The 19,579-nt window shown below is 41.3% G+C and overlaps 1 protein-coding gene and 1 long non-coding RNA gene across 2 annotated transcripts; one reads left to right on the top strand and one right to left on the bottom strand.

The window, feature by feature from the left end:
* Window positions 1-1,256: 1,256 nt before the first annotated feature.
* Window positions 1,257-17,774, top strand: LOC308605298. The gene is made up of 3 exons (XR_014013677.1): window positions 1,257-1,313; window positions 15,852-15,972; window positions 17,571-17,774. It is a non-coding gene; the product is annotated as an uncharacterized lncRNA (long non-coding RNA).
* On the bottom strand, window positions 3,883-19,473 carry DLEU7 (deleted in lymphocytic leukemia 7; the record flags this gene model as incomplete). The annotated part of the gene is made up of 2 exons (XM_081215162.1): window positions 3,883-4,089; window positions 19,015-19,473. 2 exons carry the CDS (start codon window positions 19,471-19,473, stop codon window positions 3,883-3,885), a joined length of 666 nt encoding a protein of 221 aa, XP_081071288.1.
* Window positions 19,474-19,579: the final 106 nt, after the last annotated feature.

The raw sequence follows: 19,579 nt of genomic DNA, 5'->3' as shown, positions 1-19,579 counted from the left end.
GGAGAAGCAGGACTGGGAATCAAGAATTCCATTTTGGAATTTGAAACGCCTTGTAGACATTCAAGTAAAGACATCCTGTAGTCAGTTGCTACAGGAGTCTGGAGTTCAGGGCAAAAGACATATACCTGGGTGTCATTGGTGAATAGCTAGTAATTTAAAAATCACCATGGAGTAAGTATAGATAGAGAAGAGGACCTAGACTGAACCCTGAAGCACTCCAAAATTAAGAAGTTAGGGAGATGTGGAGGAACCAGGAAACAGTTCTGTGAAGTGAGCTACAAAAGAGGTAAAACCATGAAAGTCTGTTGACCCGGAAATCAGAATAAGAAAGTGATTCACGTAGGGAGTAATCAGTCGTGTCAAAAACTGTTGATAGGGACTTCCCTGGTGGCGCAGTGGTTGAGAGTCCGCCTGCCGATGCAGGGGATACGGGTTCGTGCCCCGGTCTGGGAAGATCCCACATGCCGCGGAGTGACTGGGCCCGTGAGCCATGGCCGCTGAGCCTGCGCGTCCGGAGCCTGTGCTCCGCAACGGGAGAGGCCACAACAGTGAGAGGCCCGCGTACCGCCAAAAAAAAAAAAAGCTGTTGGTAGATGAAATAAGATGAGCACTGAGAATTTACCATTGAATTTATCAGTGGGGCAGTCATTAGGGACCTTAACAACAGCAATTTTCATGGAGTTGTGGGTACAAAATCCATTTGGTATGAGTTCAAAAGGGAATCAGAAAAAACAAATTGTAGACAACTAATTTAGACTATTGCAATCAATTTTGCTCTTAAGGGAAGGGGAAAAATAGAGTCGTAGCTGGAGAAATTGTTGTTTAAAGATTGGAGGGTGGGAGGGAGGCTCAAGAGGGAGGGGATATGGGGATTTATGTATACATATAGCTGATTCACTTTGTTATACAGCAGAAACTAACACAACATTGTAAAGCAATTATACTCCAATAAAGATGTAAAAAAATCAGTAATATAAAATAAAATAAAGATTGGAGATTCTATAACATAATATCATGCTGATGGAAATGCTCCATTAAGAAGCAAAAACTGGTAATGCAGACAAAGCAATGAGTGCAAAAGGCAAGTCTTCAAGTAAGTGAGAGAGGACAGGGTCCAGGGCCTGAGTGGTTGATCAGCTTCAGGTAGGAGCAGGGCAAGTCCTCCTTATAACAAAAGGGAATCAGGGTGTATGGTAGATGTGTTAGTGTGAAGATGAACATGCTCTTCAGAGGTCTTTTATTTTTTCAGTGCAATCGGAAGCAAGGTCGTCAGCTGAGAATGAGGAAAATGAAGAAGAATCAAGTTTGAGAAGGTATGGAACAAACCCCTCAGAGAGTAATTGTCAAGGACAGCCCTGAATTGCCCAGTGAATTTTCTAGGACAGCACTACCCTATAGAAATACAATGCAAGCCACAAATTAAATTTCAAATTTTCTAGTAGCCACCTTAAAGAGGTAAAACAAAACTGGTAAAATTAATTTTAAGAATGTATTTTATCTAAACAAATACATTCAAAATATTATCATTTCAGCATGTATCTGTATAAAAAAATTATTGAGGTATTTTACATTCTTTGTTTTTAATGATAAAAACAGTTTTAGTTTTAAAAGCCAATGTGCATTTTACATTTTCAGCACATCTCAATTCAGACTAACCGTATTCAAGTGCTCAAAGTCACATGTGGCCAGTGGTTGCCATATTGGACAATGCACTCCTAGGAAATGAAGTAGCACTAATGGAGGACATGAGGGTCCCTTGAGATTGCAAGCCATGAATTGAAGTGAGTTGGCATAGCCACGTGTTGTTCTTAAGCCATATTCAGAACTCACGAGCAGACATGGGCGTAGGAGGAGAGTTGGCCTTGACCAAGAATGGAGTTTTGCCAGCAGCACTCAACCAAAGGGAAGAAAAGAAGAGAGCATCATGTACAGCGAAATGATTATACAGACTGAGCAAAGAACATAAGCCACAGAAGTAGAAATGGGTGTGTGTGTGTGTGGAAAAGTGGTAGGGGCCATGGAAGTTCTAGTAGAGTCAAAGAACTTTTAGAATTATAGCTGCTATGCAATATACAAAGATGTCTAGAATAATCCTTGCCCTCAGGCAAGCTGATCTTGATGGCAGGTATAGCAATAGCCATGCTATAAAATGGTGTGTGATAAATGCCTGTGCAGTAGCACAAAGTGTGTTTTTATGTGAGTTCAGAGGAGGAAGAGCCCACGTCCTACTTCGGATGATCCAGGAGGGCTCTCGAAAGAAATGGTGAATAAATCAGGCCTTGAAGGATGAATGGGGTTTCAACTGGTCTGTGGGAAGCACACTGCGAAGTGAGGAAAAAGCACAAGTACAGACAGAAAAGCAAAAATCTTCAATATTTCTTGGAATAGGAGTTATAAAAAACCCATAATATTAATATTTATTGACAGGGATATTGATTACAGTGGGAAGGCAGCCTATAGTAATGCTATGTCTTTAGAGAAGAGTCTTGGGATAATTTCCATGGGGAAAGACTGCACCATAAAGTACAGTGGTACCCCCCAGAATACAATGTTTCCTAGGAGTGTGAGAACAGTGTGCTAAAGGTTGTTCCCAAGAAATGAATGCCCTTCCCTTCTGGCCCATCCTTTCCCCTATACACACATGCACATGCATAAATACACACCTCTCATCTTTCATGTAAAATTCAGTCTCATAAATTTATTTCTCTTCTACGGAAATGGTCAGTTACATCTAAAAAGAAGCAATATATTTATCTTAAGATTGTGGAAGAAAATATGTGAAACCAACTAGGATTAGAATATGTGAGATTAAAAAGGCTTTTATTCTTATCACTTAATTGTTTTAACAGTAGGTATACTCTTACCATACAGACCCAGTTTATAATTCCTTCAGAAAACAAGCTACATTATACTCTTTTTTTTTCTAAATCTGATGCCGTTTCTATTAAAACTTTAAGGGAAAAGCAGCACTTCAGTTTACTTTGGTTCTCAACGCGGTCACCATTAAACAACAGGAAATTTAGTTTTTCCTAAGCATGGGTAGATTTTTGTTGCAAGAAAAGTCACTCTCTTCCTAGCTCTAAATTTTTAGGGAAATCTGCCAGTATATCCACTCTGTCCTTTTTTTTCCAAGAATTTCCTACTTCAGTGGGAATATTTAGAAAGAGCATGAGGAACTAGATGTTTTCACGTGAGACTTTAATAATACTTTGTAGTTGCATATCATATAGCCTTGGTACTTCAGAGCTCATTACCATTAATTTACAAATCAGTAGATGAAAGCACAAGGTTTAGAAGCAGCTCTTCGCTGCCCAACAGCAAGTTATTAATGCCAAGATTGGAACTCATAATTACTGACACATGTGGTGTGGTCCTACAACATCCAAAGATCATTCTCATAACATGAAATGAAGTGCTCAGTAAGTAGAGCATATCAATTACCAAATATCCCATTTATTCAGAATAATTTTAAAAACCATGGAGCTCTAATCATCCAGTAGCCATATTAAACCTCATAGGCCTATATTAATATGAATGTAGATTAAGGTGTCATTCAATTAAAATTAATACTTAATATATATTCATAAATGTATATACATATATAATCCAGTCAGTTCCACAAAATGGAATATATTTCAATCAAAAAGTCAGCAAATATGTCAACACACTTAAAAATGTGGACTACTGCTTTAAAAATTTTTCACCAACATGCTATAATTCCTAAGGGTTACAGATGCCACTGGTCAGACTGCTATATATGCTACCAAGCCTGTCCTTCCTGGGAATAAAAACATCCATTGTCTGCTGATCCACTTAGGAATTTAAGGTAGCCAGTTCTCTTAGCAGTGCTCGCTGTGGTTTTAATTCCAGTATCTTGAACACTCATATGTCTGGGAGATTCTGTAAGATCTGTCTCAAGGAAGCACAGGCTACCATGTGGGCATCCGAAGGAAGATTAGCAAGAGACTGAATCAGCTTCTTGACTATCATCTTCAAACACTGGTGAGCAGCATTCAAATCTCTGTCAAACTGCTGTCCTTCAATCTGTAGAGCCAAATGACTGCAGATGTTTCTAAACTCAACACTGTCCTGAAATGAAGACCACAAACAAGCAATTAGATAGGTTATGGAAGACAGTTGTTGTGTTTTGTGTACCCAGTTTGCAGTCCAATCTTCTGATGACGGAACCTCGATTTTTCTCTCAGAGAACTACTCTCCTCCATTCTCAGCCTATGTGGTTTGATCAAAGCTGACTCCACTCCACAACTCCAGGGACCAGGTCAATCAGAGCACATCATCCCTCAGCCACTTGGACTGGCCAAGATTACCTAAGGCAGGCCAATAAGCCACAGTCCCAGGATATCTGTTAGACTGGGAAAGAGAAGTTCTGTTTAACTGGAGCTGTTGGAAAACATCTTGCCACCATAAGGAGAGAATTCAAATGAAAGTGAGGCCAACACAGAAAAAAAAAGTAGAAACAAGAGATTAAAGGAGACTGATTCCAATTACATTTTCTGAGCATGTCAATCTAGCTGTACTTGAACAATAAATCCCAGGATTTTTTAGCTATCTGAATCAATAAATATTTCTTTTTACTTAAGCCATTTAGAGTTGAGTTTCTCTTATTTGTTCCTAAAAGACCTTTGACGAATATACAAAGAGACTTTGTTCTTATTATTCCGTAATCACTGTCTTCAAGATTCCAATACAGGATTTGGTATTTAATGAACATGGTCCCAAGAAATGTCCAGTGCAGATTTAGAAATAGTTCATTGGTAGTTTTAAAGAATGAGCTAATTAAATAGATTTTTTTAATCCTCAAATATTCACATTCTAAAATCCATTACATGTAAATGGTACTCTGAAATTATTCCACATCAGAGATAATGTTGACTATATGTTTTATCTTAAATACAGTTGATTCAGACAACACAAGTTTGAACTGCACAGGTCCACTTCTATGCAGATTTTTTCCAAAAATGTGGACAGTACTACACTATCCACAATTGGTTGAATCTGTGGATTTGGAAGCATGGAGATGGAGGGCCAACTGTAAAATTATATGCAGATTTTTGACTGCTTGGGGGGTTGGCACCCCTAACCGCCCCCCATCCTTCAAGATTCAAATGTACATGAAAATGACTCCCCCCAGACTTCTGGTTCTGGCACATGGCACATGTAGTTTCCCCATAATGCCTTGCTACTATATTTTAAATAATACAGAACAACCATCCTTTCTGAGCTTGCAAGAAAGTAATGGAAATCCCCAAGGACCAGGTATAAAAGAAAAGTAGATTACTTTAGCTGCCTGCCAATACCTATCAAGAAAAGAAAGTTGGTCTCTCTTGAGCTGGGTTTGGTATGGAAGGTAAAGTTGACCCTATGAATTTGTAACTGGACCGATACTACACAGTAGTTCAAGTTTGTAGTTGTCCTCTATACCATATACATGTTCTTGGAACACTCATGCCAAGAAATTCATTTTAAAATTGGAACTGGTCTGAGATATCCAGGGACACATGGCAAAAGCAAACAAAAGCCTATTCCACAGAAACATGTTCACAACCCATGCCCCTCAGTAGTAGTCCCATAAAGCTCTGTCGAAGACAAACTCAGAATATGAAATTTTAAGTACAATCCACCATGATATAGTAGATGCAATGTAGGGCAGGATTAAACTCCAAGAATTTCATATATAAACTATAAAATATATTTATAATGATTAAAGATATAAAAGAAGAAATCAGAAAAAAAATGTCCTAAGAAAAAACAGGCTTGAAAAAGAACCCTATACCACTTCTAGAAATGACAACTATCATGACACACTAAAAACTCAATGTAAACACCTGAATAAATACATGTGAAGTGAAGATTAGTAAACTGGATGGTAAATTTGAGAAAATTACCCAGAATGCAAAATAAAGTCATGGGAAATATGAATGAGAAGTTAAGTGACGTGGACTGACAGAATGACAAGGTACAACAGATACATTTCCACGAGAGACAAGAAAAAGAATGGGGGAGAAGCAGTAGTCAAAGAGAATGCTGGATAAAAATTATCCCAAACTGATTCAAATGATCCCAAATTGATCCTTAGATTCAGGAAACAAAACAAGCTTTGAGCAGAAAAAGTTAAACGAAATCCAAATCTAAACTCATTAAGTTAAAATTGCTCTTAAAAGCAACCAGAAAAGAAAAAGACAGAGTTCAGTCTGGATGACCAGCCAGCCAACTTCTAAGCAATAACAATTGAAGATAGAATAGAATAGAATAATATCCTCAAATAACTGTCAACCAAGATTTTTTGTTTTTAGTCCCACTAAACTACCATTTAAACATCAGGGCCAAGTAAATATACTTTTATTTAAAAGCACAAAAGGAATTACCACAAACAGACCCTCACTATCAGATCTTCTTAAAGATATAATTCATGGGCTTCCCTGGTGGCGCAGTGGTTGAGAGTCCGCCTGCCGATGCAGGGGATGCGGGTTCGTGCCCCAGTCTGGGAAGATCCCACATGTCGTGGAGCGGCTGGGCCCGTGAGCCATGGCCGCTGAGCCTGCGCGTCCGGAGCCTGTGCTCCGCAATGGGAGAGGGCACAGCAGTGAGAGGCCCGCATACCGCAAAAAAAAAAAAAAAAAAAAAAAAAAAGATATAATTCATAAAGAGGAGATTCAACTCAGAAAGAAAGGATGTAAGAAGCAACAGTGAACAAAGAAACTTAAAAACACAGTGTAAATCTGAAGATTTGATTAATCAAAACAAAAATTATAACAACTAACTTGGAGTTTAAAAAAGCAAGATGGTTCTAAAATGCCGAGTAACGGTAACATGTAGGATGCAATAGCATTCTAAGGCATTGTACTATTGAAGACAAAAGCGGCAAAACTGATACATTTCAAGCTTGGTAAGTATACATGTGAGAAATGTAAGGATCGTCGTTAAAGGTAGAGGAATAGGAGGCCCGGGAGGCGGCACCGAGCAGGACAGAGCACAAGTGCAGGCTGCACCGTCCCGGACCTAGCAAAGCTCTGCAGGCTTCGATGCCCCTTTCCTGTGACCCTCGGGAGACCGCGCTCGCTGCAGCGGACCACGAGAATATCCGAAGGTGACAGCGTGAGAGATTCTATCCATGGGAAACCCTCCTTGGTGTACAGATTTGGAAAAAAAAAAAAAAAAAAAAGCTATAGAAATAATAAAATTTCAAAATCCGCAGAGGGAAAAGGTATATCAAAACCTTTTTGATTCTACTGATAGAAGGTAAAAATGGAGAAATAAAGATACAGACATAAAGCAGGTGAATAGAAAGCACCAAATAAATCACCTTTTGAAATGCAGCGGCTGCCAGGTTGGCTTTTCAAAACCTATCTATATGCTACTTACGAGCAACACGTTTAAAACTAAAAACACCTAAAGATTGAAAGTAAATGTAAATATACTAAATATGCATCAAGCAAAGAGAAGTCAAAATAAATCCAGAAAAATCATTACTAGGGATAAAATAAACTGCAATTAATAACAGGAACTATTATTCCCCAAGAATATATGACAGTTTTGTATTTGTGTGGGTCTAATATGATCATCTCAATTTACATTCAATCCCCAGACATAAAGACTGATTTTAACCCATCTTTCTCAGAAACTGATCAAACAACAGGACATTCAGCCTAGAGAGAAAGGACTGAAAATCTTTTCTAATCATAAGCTTGGTCTAATGGAGATAAGCAAATATACATTATTCTCAAACATCTATGTATTACTTATGAAAGATGACTTTATGATAATGCCACAAATCTCAACTAATATCAAAGTCTATATCACTCAAATCACAAAGCAAATAAATGAGAAATCAGTAATGTATATAACCTTCCCAAAACATGTATGACTTAATCCACTTCTAAATAATTCATAGGTCAGTGGCAAAAATAATTGAAATTTTAAAATGCTCTATACTGAACAATTATGGAACTACTGTATCACAATTTGTGGGATGTAGCTCCAGTGAGAAAAGCATAGACTTAAATTCTTATATAAGTAAGGAAAAGCCACTTAAACACTGAAAATCCCTGAGCTAAGAATTCAACTCAAAAACTTAAGAAAAATAGATAATCCAAAAAAAAAGAACTAAAAGTTGAACCAAAGTTTGATGAGGAACTAGTTTTCTTCCTACTTCTGTGTAGAAAGAGAAGCTATTCTTTTCCCTAATAAAAACTCTCTCACTTGGGTAAGAAGAAGGACCTGGGTTTCTGGCAAAATGTTTATTAGAAAACATCCTCCAAGAAACAAAACAGACATCCATTCATGCAGCTCAGCAAACAACAGCAGCGGGACTCCGTGTGGGCTAACACAGCACAGTCCCCTTATTCGAGTATTCACAGGCTACCACCCTTCCTGTTTTTTTTTTCTCTTTAAAGCATTCTTGCTTCCCTGCCTTTGAGTATTGCTCATGTCTGTTCAGAAGGTATGAAGGGGCTACTTAGATAATCTGTCTCACAGTTTATGGGGTCACCTATATTGCTGCAGCACATTGCTTGGGAATGAGAAAGTAGGGGGAAAAAATGACTCTGGACTACTTTCCCAAGATCCACATCAAGGGAAATTGTCCACTTGCTTTATAGAAGTAATCCAACCCTAAGTACAAAGTGGAAGGATCAAAGACAACATGCAAAAGGAAATTTAAAATAGAAGGAACCACTGAAATGTGTGCTGACGTGTGCCTATTAGCCAGTCTGCAAAGGCATTCATCACCCAAAGAAGATTAAAATGCCTTTAAAAATATATTTGTGGGCCTAAAATCTGAAGTCAATTTCACATTTACTGTAAAGAAGCAAAGAAGGCATCTTTGGGGGAAATTATACATACAATAAAATTCCACTGCTGGGCTGTACTGGTCCCTGAGGCCCTGGGTAAACTTCAGATCTCTGGCGAGCTTTGCAAAGTCTCTTTATTTTACTATTTTAGTACAGTATTTCCATTTAATCCTTTCTCAAATATATTAACAGTCAAAGAAAACAAATTAATAGGAATAGGCTTTCCATGGGACTCTTAAGCCAAGGAAGGGAAAAATAAAACAGGTGGTCACTTCTCTTCCTTTCTGGAAGGTCTGAAAGCCAACTATGGATCCAGTAATCATGGCTTCCAACCCAGCTTCTACTGCACAAGGTAGGAGCCACCAGTGACAGCCTTAAGGCAACAGCATATTAAATGGCTCATGGACTTTCGGTGGAAACTCACATGATCAATATTGGTGATGATTTCACTTATGGTGCTTTCCACTCAATGACAGAGTATATCCTCCCAGCAGCTTTTATTTAGCAAGTCCCAGATGCTTCCAAAAATGATGTAATATCTTACACTGTGCTTTGAGCGCTTTGCCAGAATTAGAACATGATGGTGGCTGAGCAATCTAAAAGCAGGTTTTGGAACTTCTAAAGCCTTGTGTAATCTCAGATTTTTGGACATGAAATGTATTGATTGCTACAGGGGTCCAAATCGATGGCCAGCATTTACATTTTAAAGTGAGTTGAGGGACTTCCCTGGCGCTCCAGTGGTTAAGACTTCGCCTTCCAATGCAGGGGGTACTGGTTCCATCCCTGGTCGGGGAGCTAAGATCCCACGTGCCTCATGGCCAAAAAGCCAAAACATAAAAAAAAAAAGAAGCAATATTGTAACAAATTCAATACAGACTTAAAAAAATAAATAAATAAATAAAGTGCGTTGAGATAATGTCTCAACTAATCTACTGGGGTCATGGCCTCAGCCTATTTGCCTCAGTTAATAAATCAGTTAAATTTATTTCAAACATGTTATCTAATCTCCACTACATGACTTATTACTACACTAGATAAAAGACAATAAGACATGGTACCTGATCTCTAAAGAGCTTATAACTTAGTAGGAGAAATGAGACACATACAGCATATCTCCAAATGTCCAGTGAAATGTGATGAGGGCTATGGAAAAAACACAAAAGCCCAATCCTGTAGAAGAACAGACATTTATAGACTCAGAATTGAAGCACTGCACAGAGTTCATACAGAGCTCGTTCTGTGGGTGAATCCTTTCAATAGCATACCTGATGTGCACTTGTCCAGAATTTGCTCGGCTACACTGGAGAAACTCATGTGCTTAGGAGGCAATCCATTAGAAGAGAGGGCTCTAGCTTTTAGAACACTTCTTCCTGATTTTTAGCTGAAATCTGCCCTGTGGTAGGCAGTATTGTGGCCTCTTCCCAGACCTGTGAGTATGTTACATTACATGGCAAAAGGGACTTTATAGATGTCAGTTAGGAAGTGCAGCACTCCAGGCAGCTTCAAAGTCCCCTGGGAATGCAAACTCAATCCTTCACAAGCACCGGAATGGCTGTTAGAGCCCTGGTTCTATCCTTTAGGTAAGCCATCCTTGGACAAGTCATTTTATCTATGGAATATTCAGTTTTCTCATCTGTAAAATGGGAACAATAATAGCTACCATGAAAAGTCAAATTAGCTCATGAATATGAAAGCTCTTTGTATTTATAAAGCATGCCATCAATCTAAAGTTATGAATACAGTACTCCACTAAATGGGAGGTCAGTAAGAAGAGGAGAGGAAGGAAGTGTAGAAGAGAAAAGAAAAAATATTCTCTACAGAAACTTGGAATCTAATTGGTGAGATAAAACCTATTAAAACCCTTCAGTGGAGATGTGACACAGAATAAGATTAAGGCTCAGAAAGTGTAGCCAAGTTCACCTCAGATCCAACAGAATGTCTACCATCAAAAAAACTGAAAATAACAAGTGTGGGTGAGGATGTGGAGAAATTGGAACCCTTGTGACTGCTGCTGGCAACGTAAAAATGCTGCAGACACTTTGGGAAACAGTATGGAGTTTCCTCAAAAAAATTAAAACTAGAATTGCCGTAGGATCCAACAATTCCACTTCTGGGTACATATCCAAAAAAATTGAAAGCAGGATCTCAAAATGATATTTGCACACCCATGTTCATAGCAGCATTATTCACAACAGCCAAGAGGTGGAAGCAGCTCAAGTATCCATGGACACATGAATAGATAAACAAAATGTGGTCTATATATGCAGTGGAATACTACTGAGCCTTAAAAAGAAAGAAAATTCTAACACAGGCTACAACATGGATGGACCTTGAGGACATCACGCTAAATGAAATAGGCCTGTCACAAAAGGACAAGTACTGTATGATTCCTCTTATATGTGGTAACTAGAGTAGTCAAACTCATAGAAATAAAAAGTAGAATGGTGGTTTCCAGGGGCTGCAGGGAGGGGGGACATGGGGACTTTTTGTTTAATGGGTATAGGCTTTCCAGATTTGCAAGATGAAAAAGTTATGGAGACTCTTTGCACAAAAATGTGAAGTACTTAACACTACCCTTAAAATGGTAAATTTTGTTTTGTTTTGTTTTTTAATACAGTTTAAAAAAAAAGTGCTTGAGACCATAAGATTATTGCCAGCCTTTGTAGAAGGGAATGGAAATTTGGATGAGGCATCAGCAAAGTGGTAGGTGAGAAGGACTGTATAGACACTATAGGAGAGGTGGCGTTGGAGAAAGCACTTTTAACTCATAGGGAAAAGAGATGGCCCCACAATGAGAATGAATGACACCAGCAAAGGCTTGGAGCCAAGCAGGGGCTAGGACTGGCAGGAGTCCAGTCTGAGAAAAACAGAGCTTCGTGTTGCCTATCAGGATAAGCTAGTGCAGACAGCCTTGAATGTCACAGTCAAGTCCCTGGAACTTCTGAGCATGGGAGGAACATGGCAAACCAGTGTTTGAAGAACACTGGTCAGGCCTATGAGCCTGAGCACCTACTAGGCGCCAGGCTCCAAGCAAGGCTCCTAATATACCTTATTTCACTCAGTCCTCACAACCGTCCATGAACGAGAGATGAAAAGAAATGCTGCTTGGAGAGATGAAATGACATCCCTAAACCACACAGCAAGTAAGTGGCAGAGCTGGAATTAACCTCTCTCTCAGAACTGAAGTATTCATCAAAGACACCCCAAATCAGAAACTGGGCCAGATGCCGGGATGACAGAGAGAGCGGAGCTCGCCGTCCAGTGCTGAGGACAGACTAGTGAATGGGAAGGACAGAGCTGCAGATGCCACCGCGGGGTGAACAGGGACACCATGGAAGCAAGCTGGGAGGCACCCAACTAGCTTTGAGGGAGAAACAAAAATGTCTGTATGTGAATTGTTTCATGTTTGTTTTCTGGCCATATTCATGCTATTTTTCTTAAGGTTAACTGAGTGTTACAAAGCTCAAATTGGCAATGGTCATATCCAAATTGAAGACTGTCCCATTGGTCCAGCCCTCTTCCCTGCAACATAGTTGAGAGGGTGTGGTTATCTGGAAGGGATTCAAGGCATGGAACCTTCCACGCCCCATGTAAAGCCAACTCCTAGCTAATTAGAGACCTCCTAGTTGGAGCTCTCCCTTCCTCCGGTCTGTTCTCTCCTACCCAGTGTAAGGGAGGTCTCTTAGAAAATCCACCCCACTTGTACTTTTCTGCATGACGCACTGTGTTTATTAGGAATGTGCACTTCTGGAATCTTTGAACAACTGAAAATGCACCTGCAAAGTCCAAAAAGGGAAGAAAAGTTAAGGCCATTTTTAGCTTCTTATTGAAAATAAACACTCCCATCAAAACCAAAGGCTTAAAAGCAAAAACAATCTAGCATTAGGAGTCAGTTTCAAAGCTTGTTTTCTGAAACCAACACCAATAGATAATAAAGTCAGAAATATAATATGACTTTATAGGCTCTATAATGCAGGTAATTTTAAACAATACACAAAGAAGGTTTTCGGGGTTTTTTCTATCACATCTTCAAAATCACTTCTAGATCTACATGAACTATAAAGCAATTCATATTCCCTTCACCCCTGGCTTTAAAATAAGTTGGTTCTTTACAAAACAGTCATTTCTTGAGCTATATTCTCTTATAATGGCCTCCACAAACGTGTTTCTTCTCACATTTTTCCCTCTCACTCCCCCTGAATGCCTAATGTACTCTACAGAGAGTATTAATGGAAGAAAGAGCTTTCCTCCAGCTTTCTGTGATGAGGTCTGACCTTAATGAACTTCGGCCTGGACAGCAGACCACTCTCCACTAAAGTTTCCCAGGGCCGGGACCTACGAGGGAGCACAAGTCTCTTCCCTACACCCAACACAACCCTCCATGCTAGATGTGCACGTAAAATGGGAGTGTCGTTTCTCTATTTTAGAGTGGCGTTATGAAAACCATACTATCAGAAACAGTATACTACAAATTGCCCCAACTGCATTTTGTTCATTGACATCTGGCTTTGAACAACAAATTCACAGGGCCCAGATCAATCACCAATTGCCTAAACTCTAGGTCAATCTCAAATAGATATGCAACTTCGTATTAATAAAACACCCAGTGAAGAACCGCAGTATCTGCCAGTCACCATAAAAAGTCTATCGCCCACAGGAAATTAAACATTTTTACTTGTGGTGTACCCAGTGTAAACGCTCACAAGTAACTAAGGTTCCTTATGCATTTGCTTTGGGTACAGTACCATTTTCATCAGAAAAGTCTCATGAAGAGCACTTTGTGATGGATACAAGCACTTGATTCAGGTATGCTCACAAGGCAAACCCCAAAATTGTAAAATAAAGCAAGGCAGCATTTCCACAAGACATTAAACATAAGTAGGTTTGTTTTAGGGCCTTCCTGCAATATAGTTCCCTAAATGTTCATTTCAGAAAGCTTTTATGTCCTGATTTTCGTATCATTCACTTTATAAGGAATAACAAAGCTGTAACCAAGCTACTTCTAGAGCTGTCACTTGTCCTTTTCCTGACATAAAAGCACAATTTTGTCCCAGACAAAGAGCAATCCCCTGGCTAAGGCTACTAATAATATAACCATGAGAATTTATTTCTTCAATAGAATATTAGCAATTTTTTAAAGACACAATTCCCAAATTTGCAGAAACTGGCTTCACTAACCAATGTTAATGGGGAAAAAAAGCACTCATCATCAATGTCTGCCTCTGAGTAACTCAATATCCACACTTGCAATTTGCAAAAAGCCTTAGCAATGACTGTGAAGCCAAAGCCAACAGTTTTACAACCATTGCTCTTGCTCTGTGGAATGAGAAAACCAGCGTGGACCACTGAACGTGAGAGAATTATTGGTACCAAAATTAGTTAGTTGCAATGGGTGAGCTCACAGGCAAGTTTTATCTGCAATGGCAGGAAAGTTCTTCTGCCTCTAAAAGCTGGCATTAGCCATTGTTTCCATGAAACTTGCTTCAGAACAGAACTCTTGGAAACCGTAAATGTTTTTAACTATCAAAGGAAGACAGAAAAAACTCAACCAGAGTGACTTCATGACTGACTTAATTAATGATCTCTTTGCGTTGGTCATTTTTAGAAGTTTTTAAAATCCTAGACTCTCTTCCTTCTGGTGCTCCACACATTTCTATGCTCCCTTTGGGTGGCAAGTATTATAGCATCTTTGCTAGTACTACTAGTTTGATAAAGATTTCCTACATTTACCTGGGGCTTTTTGTCACTATGTAAGGTGACCATGATTAGAGAGACACAAATCACCCAGTGTTAGGGACTGAATTGTGTTCCACCAAAATTCATGTGTTGAAAACCTGACTTGCAGTGTGACTGTATTTGGAGATAGGATCTTCAGGGAGGTAATTAAAGTTAAGTTACATCATAAGGGTGGGGCCCAAATCCAATAGGATTGGTGTCCTACAAGAAGAGGAAGAGACATCCAAGATCTCTCTTTCTCTCTGGCACAGAGGAAAGGCCACGTGAGGACACAGTGAGAAGGTGACAGTCCACAAGCCAGGAAGAGAGCCCTTCCCAGAAACCACATTTGCTCTTGAACTTCCCAGCCTCCACAACAGTGAGAAAATAAATATCTGTGGTTTAAGCCACCCAAGTCTGTGGCATTTTGTTATGGCAGCCCAAGCTGACTATGATTCTCAGTGTGCAGAATGACTGTTGCAGCCGAAGTGGTGTGCAGTGCATGGCATGTATGACCATGCCCTGACAACTGTGCACTCTCATGTACTTTATTTCAGTGTAATGTTCATAACACCCCTATGAGCTAGCACTGTGATTGGTAGAAAGAGTCAGACAAAACCATGTTTGAATCATGGGCCACTACTTCTCAGCTGCAGGCTCTTCAGCAGTTCTAAATTCCTCTGAGCCTCAGTTTCCTCCCATAATAAATTTTTATCAAGCTGGTTAACTCCATCCTTTCCACCAAATTTAACAAGACTCAGTTTTGTTAAGCATTTTTAACTACCATGAAAAGACTCATTTCATGTTTGTTTGTTTTTTTTGCATGAGTTTGATAATCTCTAAATGCTCAAAAGGAATATCAAGCGTTGGCTTCTTTAAGAAAATAGTAAACTACTGTAAAGATAGGCATTATTATTGTGGTGAGGGTTTCTCTGCCTTCAGGCCTGAAAATTTCACTCCCTTAATTCTGGTGGTTTGATCAGCGAGTCACTCAGTGGTCACATCTCTAAGTCAGTCATCAGCCATGGGCTAAAGCTGACCTCTGGAAAGTGGAGGCTTCCTGGAAATCTCTTTGGGTCATCCTAACTCTGTTTTTGTCAACAGTCTCAAAAGTAAATACGGAGTTCAGGAGTCAGATCCATCAGTATCAAGAATGAAATATAATAATAGTCAATAAGACTACTGAAGAAGATTGAGGCATCAATCAATAATAATAATAATAATAATAAAGTTCAAAGGTATTGCAATTTACCATGAGCAGCCAGTAGCTAAGACTTTATATGCATTATCTCAATAACGTTAAATACCACTGTTCCCACTTTACAGGTGAGCAGACTGAAGCACAGGAAGGCTAAATAACTTGCCCAAGAGTCTGCAGCAGGAAGTGGCAGAGTAGTTCTGAAATGCTTCATGGGACCTGATCGCTGTCCTGTGCTGTGCTGTTCAAGTGAGTCTTCCTCCTCTCTGTGGCAAGGAATGCCATGGAAGGCATTCCTGATGTTAGGGAAATTTCCACACACTTCCAAGTGACATGCAAGCATTATTTCCTTTAGCACAAATCCTCCTGAAACCATTCTCATGTATAAAATCAATCTGCATGTTCTTAATTTAAAAATATAGAGAAAACTCATCCAAATCATTTGAATTAACACCAGTAATGATGATGCCAAGTCTGTATAACCAGCCCCCCTGGAGAGACAGACTGCTGTGTCCTTGAGTCTAAATGCTTTGTAAGCATTAAGCATTACCTTACAAACCCAATGGAGATACTGCCTTTTCTCCAAACAGCAAACCAAGCAAAATTTCAAGATGCTGGCAAGGAGGCAAATCATCCAGAGAAACCTCTCCCTGCTTCTCTCCCTTCTGAAAGCACTGGCTGTTCTCAGGAGCCCTGAAACTCATTACTCCCCTGTAGGTGAAGAGCGGACTCCAGTAGCAAGAATGTTGAGATCCCTGTTCTTTTTTTGTTGTCATGGTTGTTGTCTATATTCTTCTTTTTTGGTGGGGGGAGTATAATTGCTTTACAGTGTTGTGTTAGTTTCTGCTGTACAATGAAGTGAATCAGCTATATGTATACATATATCCCCTCCCTCTTGGACCTCCCTCCCCCACCCATCCCACCCACCTAGGTCATCACAGAGCACCAAGCTGAGCTCCCTGTGGAGATCCCTGTTCTTAGTGGGGACTCTGGGTGCCTCTAGAAACACTGGCAGCAATACATCCAGACATCTGCACGTTTGCTTGTGATGGAGAAGAAGGGGACCAAGACTCAAGGGGCTGGGTAGGTGAAGGAAGATTTGAGCATATCTATGGATTAAGAGGGATTGGCAGAGTGGAAGCACTAGAAAATACAAAGAGAGAGGAAGGAACTGAGAGAAAAAGTCCAGGGGCAGATGAAAGATTTGCTCCAGCACGTAAGAGAAAGAATTTATTTGGGAGGGGGTGGGGGGCAAACAGTATTTCTTTATTAGAGACAAGAAAGAACATGATTGGAAATGAGATTGTTTTAGGTAGGATGGAGGATATTTGTGTCAGATGGCCTCAATTTTCTCAGTAAAGGAGTGTGAGGTTTGGATGAAGAAAGTTTGAGGAGAGTAGAAAATGTTTAGGACAAAAAGTCAAGTAGAGAGAGTTCAAAGGATTACCAAGTAGAAGTGGCAGCTGCATTAACCTCAAGTGGCATGATTTGTAGTCCAGAGCAGAGGGCGCCATGGCTCCTAAACTGGGTCAGGCCCTCTGACAATGGTCTTCTGACCTGACCTTGCCTCTGTGATTTATCAGGGTCCTTCCTTCAGTCATATCAATGGCTGCCTTTTGCCTGCAAGACAGTGCAGGTCCTCAGCATGACCCACAGGTCTTTTCCCACCTGACCCCACCTAACTCTCCAGCATCCTTTTTTTGCCTTCTGCCACACTGAACTAATTTTAGTTCCCCCAAAGCCCTAGGCCCTTTCATTGCTTCTTGGCCTTGGATCCCACAGCTCCTCTGAAATGCTTTTTCCCTTTAATGCCTGGAGTGTAAACATTCTTTTTTTTTTTTTTTAAGGTTACCTCCTCCAAGACGCCTTCCAGGATCACCCAAGGTAAAACTGATCACTCAGTCTCTCCTTTTGCCAACCTACCTGTGCTGTGTATACGTTCCTAGTATCACAGCTCACTTCATGTATATCACAGTTTAATTGGCAGGATTTTTTTAAATTTCTTGGCGATACAAAAAAAGGTACCTCTTACAGTCAAGAGCACTGGTGAAATGCAGCTTCATTTTTTAAACTTTTCAGAATGAAGCAGTGCTTCACATCTGGAGGCGATCTTATTTCCCCTCCCACCACACACATTTAGTAGTATTTGGTTCCGTCAGTTGGTGGGGGGGGGGTATGCTGCTGGCATCTATTGGGTAGAGGCCAGGGATGCTGCTAAACATCCTACAGTACATAGGACAATCCCACGGCAATCATGCAGACAAAAATGTTAATACTGTGGAGGTTGAGAAACCCTAGTTTAGAGTAACAATATTTATTCAGGTGTATGCTATGCTTTATTTTTTTTATTTTAAATCAATCTTTTACAGTATATAGTGCGACCTAATATATATCAATGTTTTCCAAATTTTGGCTTGTAGAGCAAGAACAGCAAGTCTTGAGAAATGCTCTTTTTTCATTACCCCACCCCCATTTCCTTCCACTAGACTCCCCAGGGAATGAATGAAGCAATGTTCCAGATCAAAATTGGAAGGCCAGAAGGTCTCAGAGAGATTTGTGACCTTAAGCCAGTTAGGTTAATGGCAAGGCCAAGCCTGGATTCCAGAACCCCAAATTTCCACGAACCCACTCAGCCTGGGAGGCAGCTGCTCTGTTCCCTGGCTAAATCGGCCGACACAGTTTGGTACCTTTAGAGGAAACTGTGCCCTACAAATATGAGCTGCGTGATTTAGCAGGAGCTTAGCATGAGTATTCCTGCTTCAACACCCGGGACCCAGCCCGCTCTCACGCTACTTTATGAGAATTTAGGTTGACTCTGTGAGGCCCCCGAGCTCTGTGCGGAATTGGATTTATGCAAAAACAACTGCGATTCATAAGGGTGAAGGAACTTCAAATAAATGTAGGTGATTTCATCATACAAAAGGCAGAGGGAACTTAATACGTATATTTAAGGCTCTGGAGAAACGGCTTTTAATTTGAAAGGGGGGTGGGAGGAGCTGTCCTCCGTCCCTAGAAGCTGCACATGTGGAAAGGGCCAGAGGAAGGTTTTGGCAAAGCCTTTTCTGCATCTCCGTTCTGCAGTCAGGTGTGCCCCAGGTGGGCCCTGAGTTCCCTGTCCCAAGTACCTAATCCCCGGAATGTCACCTCCCTCATTCCCACTCCGAGGTGCTGAATCTCTGGGGGAAGCTCGACTTTGGATTCTGCGACTCAGCCTCGTCTCCATCCCGGTCTCCGCTGCCCTGCCCCAGGGGGAACCTGCGCAGGGGGATGGATGCTGGAGGCCAGACTCACCTTCAGGTGGATGGCGATGGACCGCTCCTGCTGGAGGGGGCCCAGCAGCGTCTGCTCCACGCTGACCAGCTCCGAGGTCGAGTCCACCACGCGGGCCAGCGCGCTGCGCATCGCCATCTGGGCCAGGGTGCAGGGCCCGCGACCCCGGGGTAAGGGCAGCAGTTCCGCGCCCCCCTCGGCGCCTCGCATCACTTCCACCTCGGGGGAGCTCGCCCTCGCCCCGGACCCCACATTCCTGGCCCCCTTGCCCCCGCCTTCCTCCCCACGCCCCTGCCCGGCACGGGCCAGCCGTGGGTCTGAGCGGCGCTCTGGGGCGGCGGACACGTGGTCCAGGTCGTGTGGGCTCCCGGGGGCGCCCGGACCATCCCCCCAGCCCCACTCCTGCTGCAGAAGCTGCAGGGTGTGCAGAGCCACCATTTGGTGGCTGATGGAGGCCACTAAGGGCGCGGGGCTAGCCATCGCCTCCGCCCGCGGCTCGGCGCGCTCGGCCGGCAGGTGAAGCAGCGAGCGAAGGAGGCGGGGCGTTTGGGGTCGCCAGGGTCACTCTTCCTAAGCCGCCGCTCCT

This window comes from Mesoplodon bidens (genome assembly GCF_964165515.1).
Source record: "Mesoplodon bidens genome assembly, chromosome: 17".
NCBI classification, from domain to species: Eukaryota; Metazoa; Chordata; class Mammalia; order Artiodactyla; family Ziphiidae; genus Mesoplodon; species Mesoplodon bidens.
This window is presented reverse-complemented; position numbering and strand designations above follow the sequence as displayed.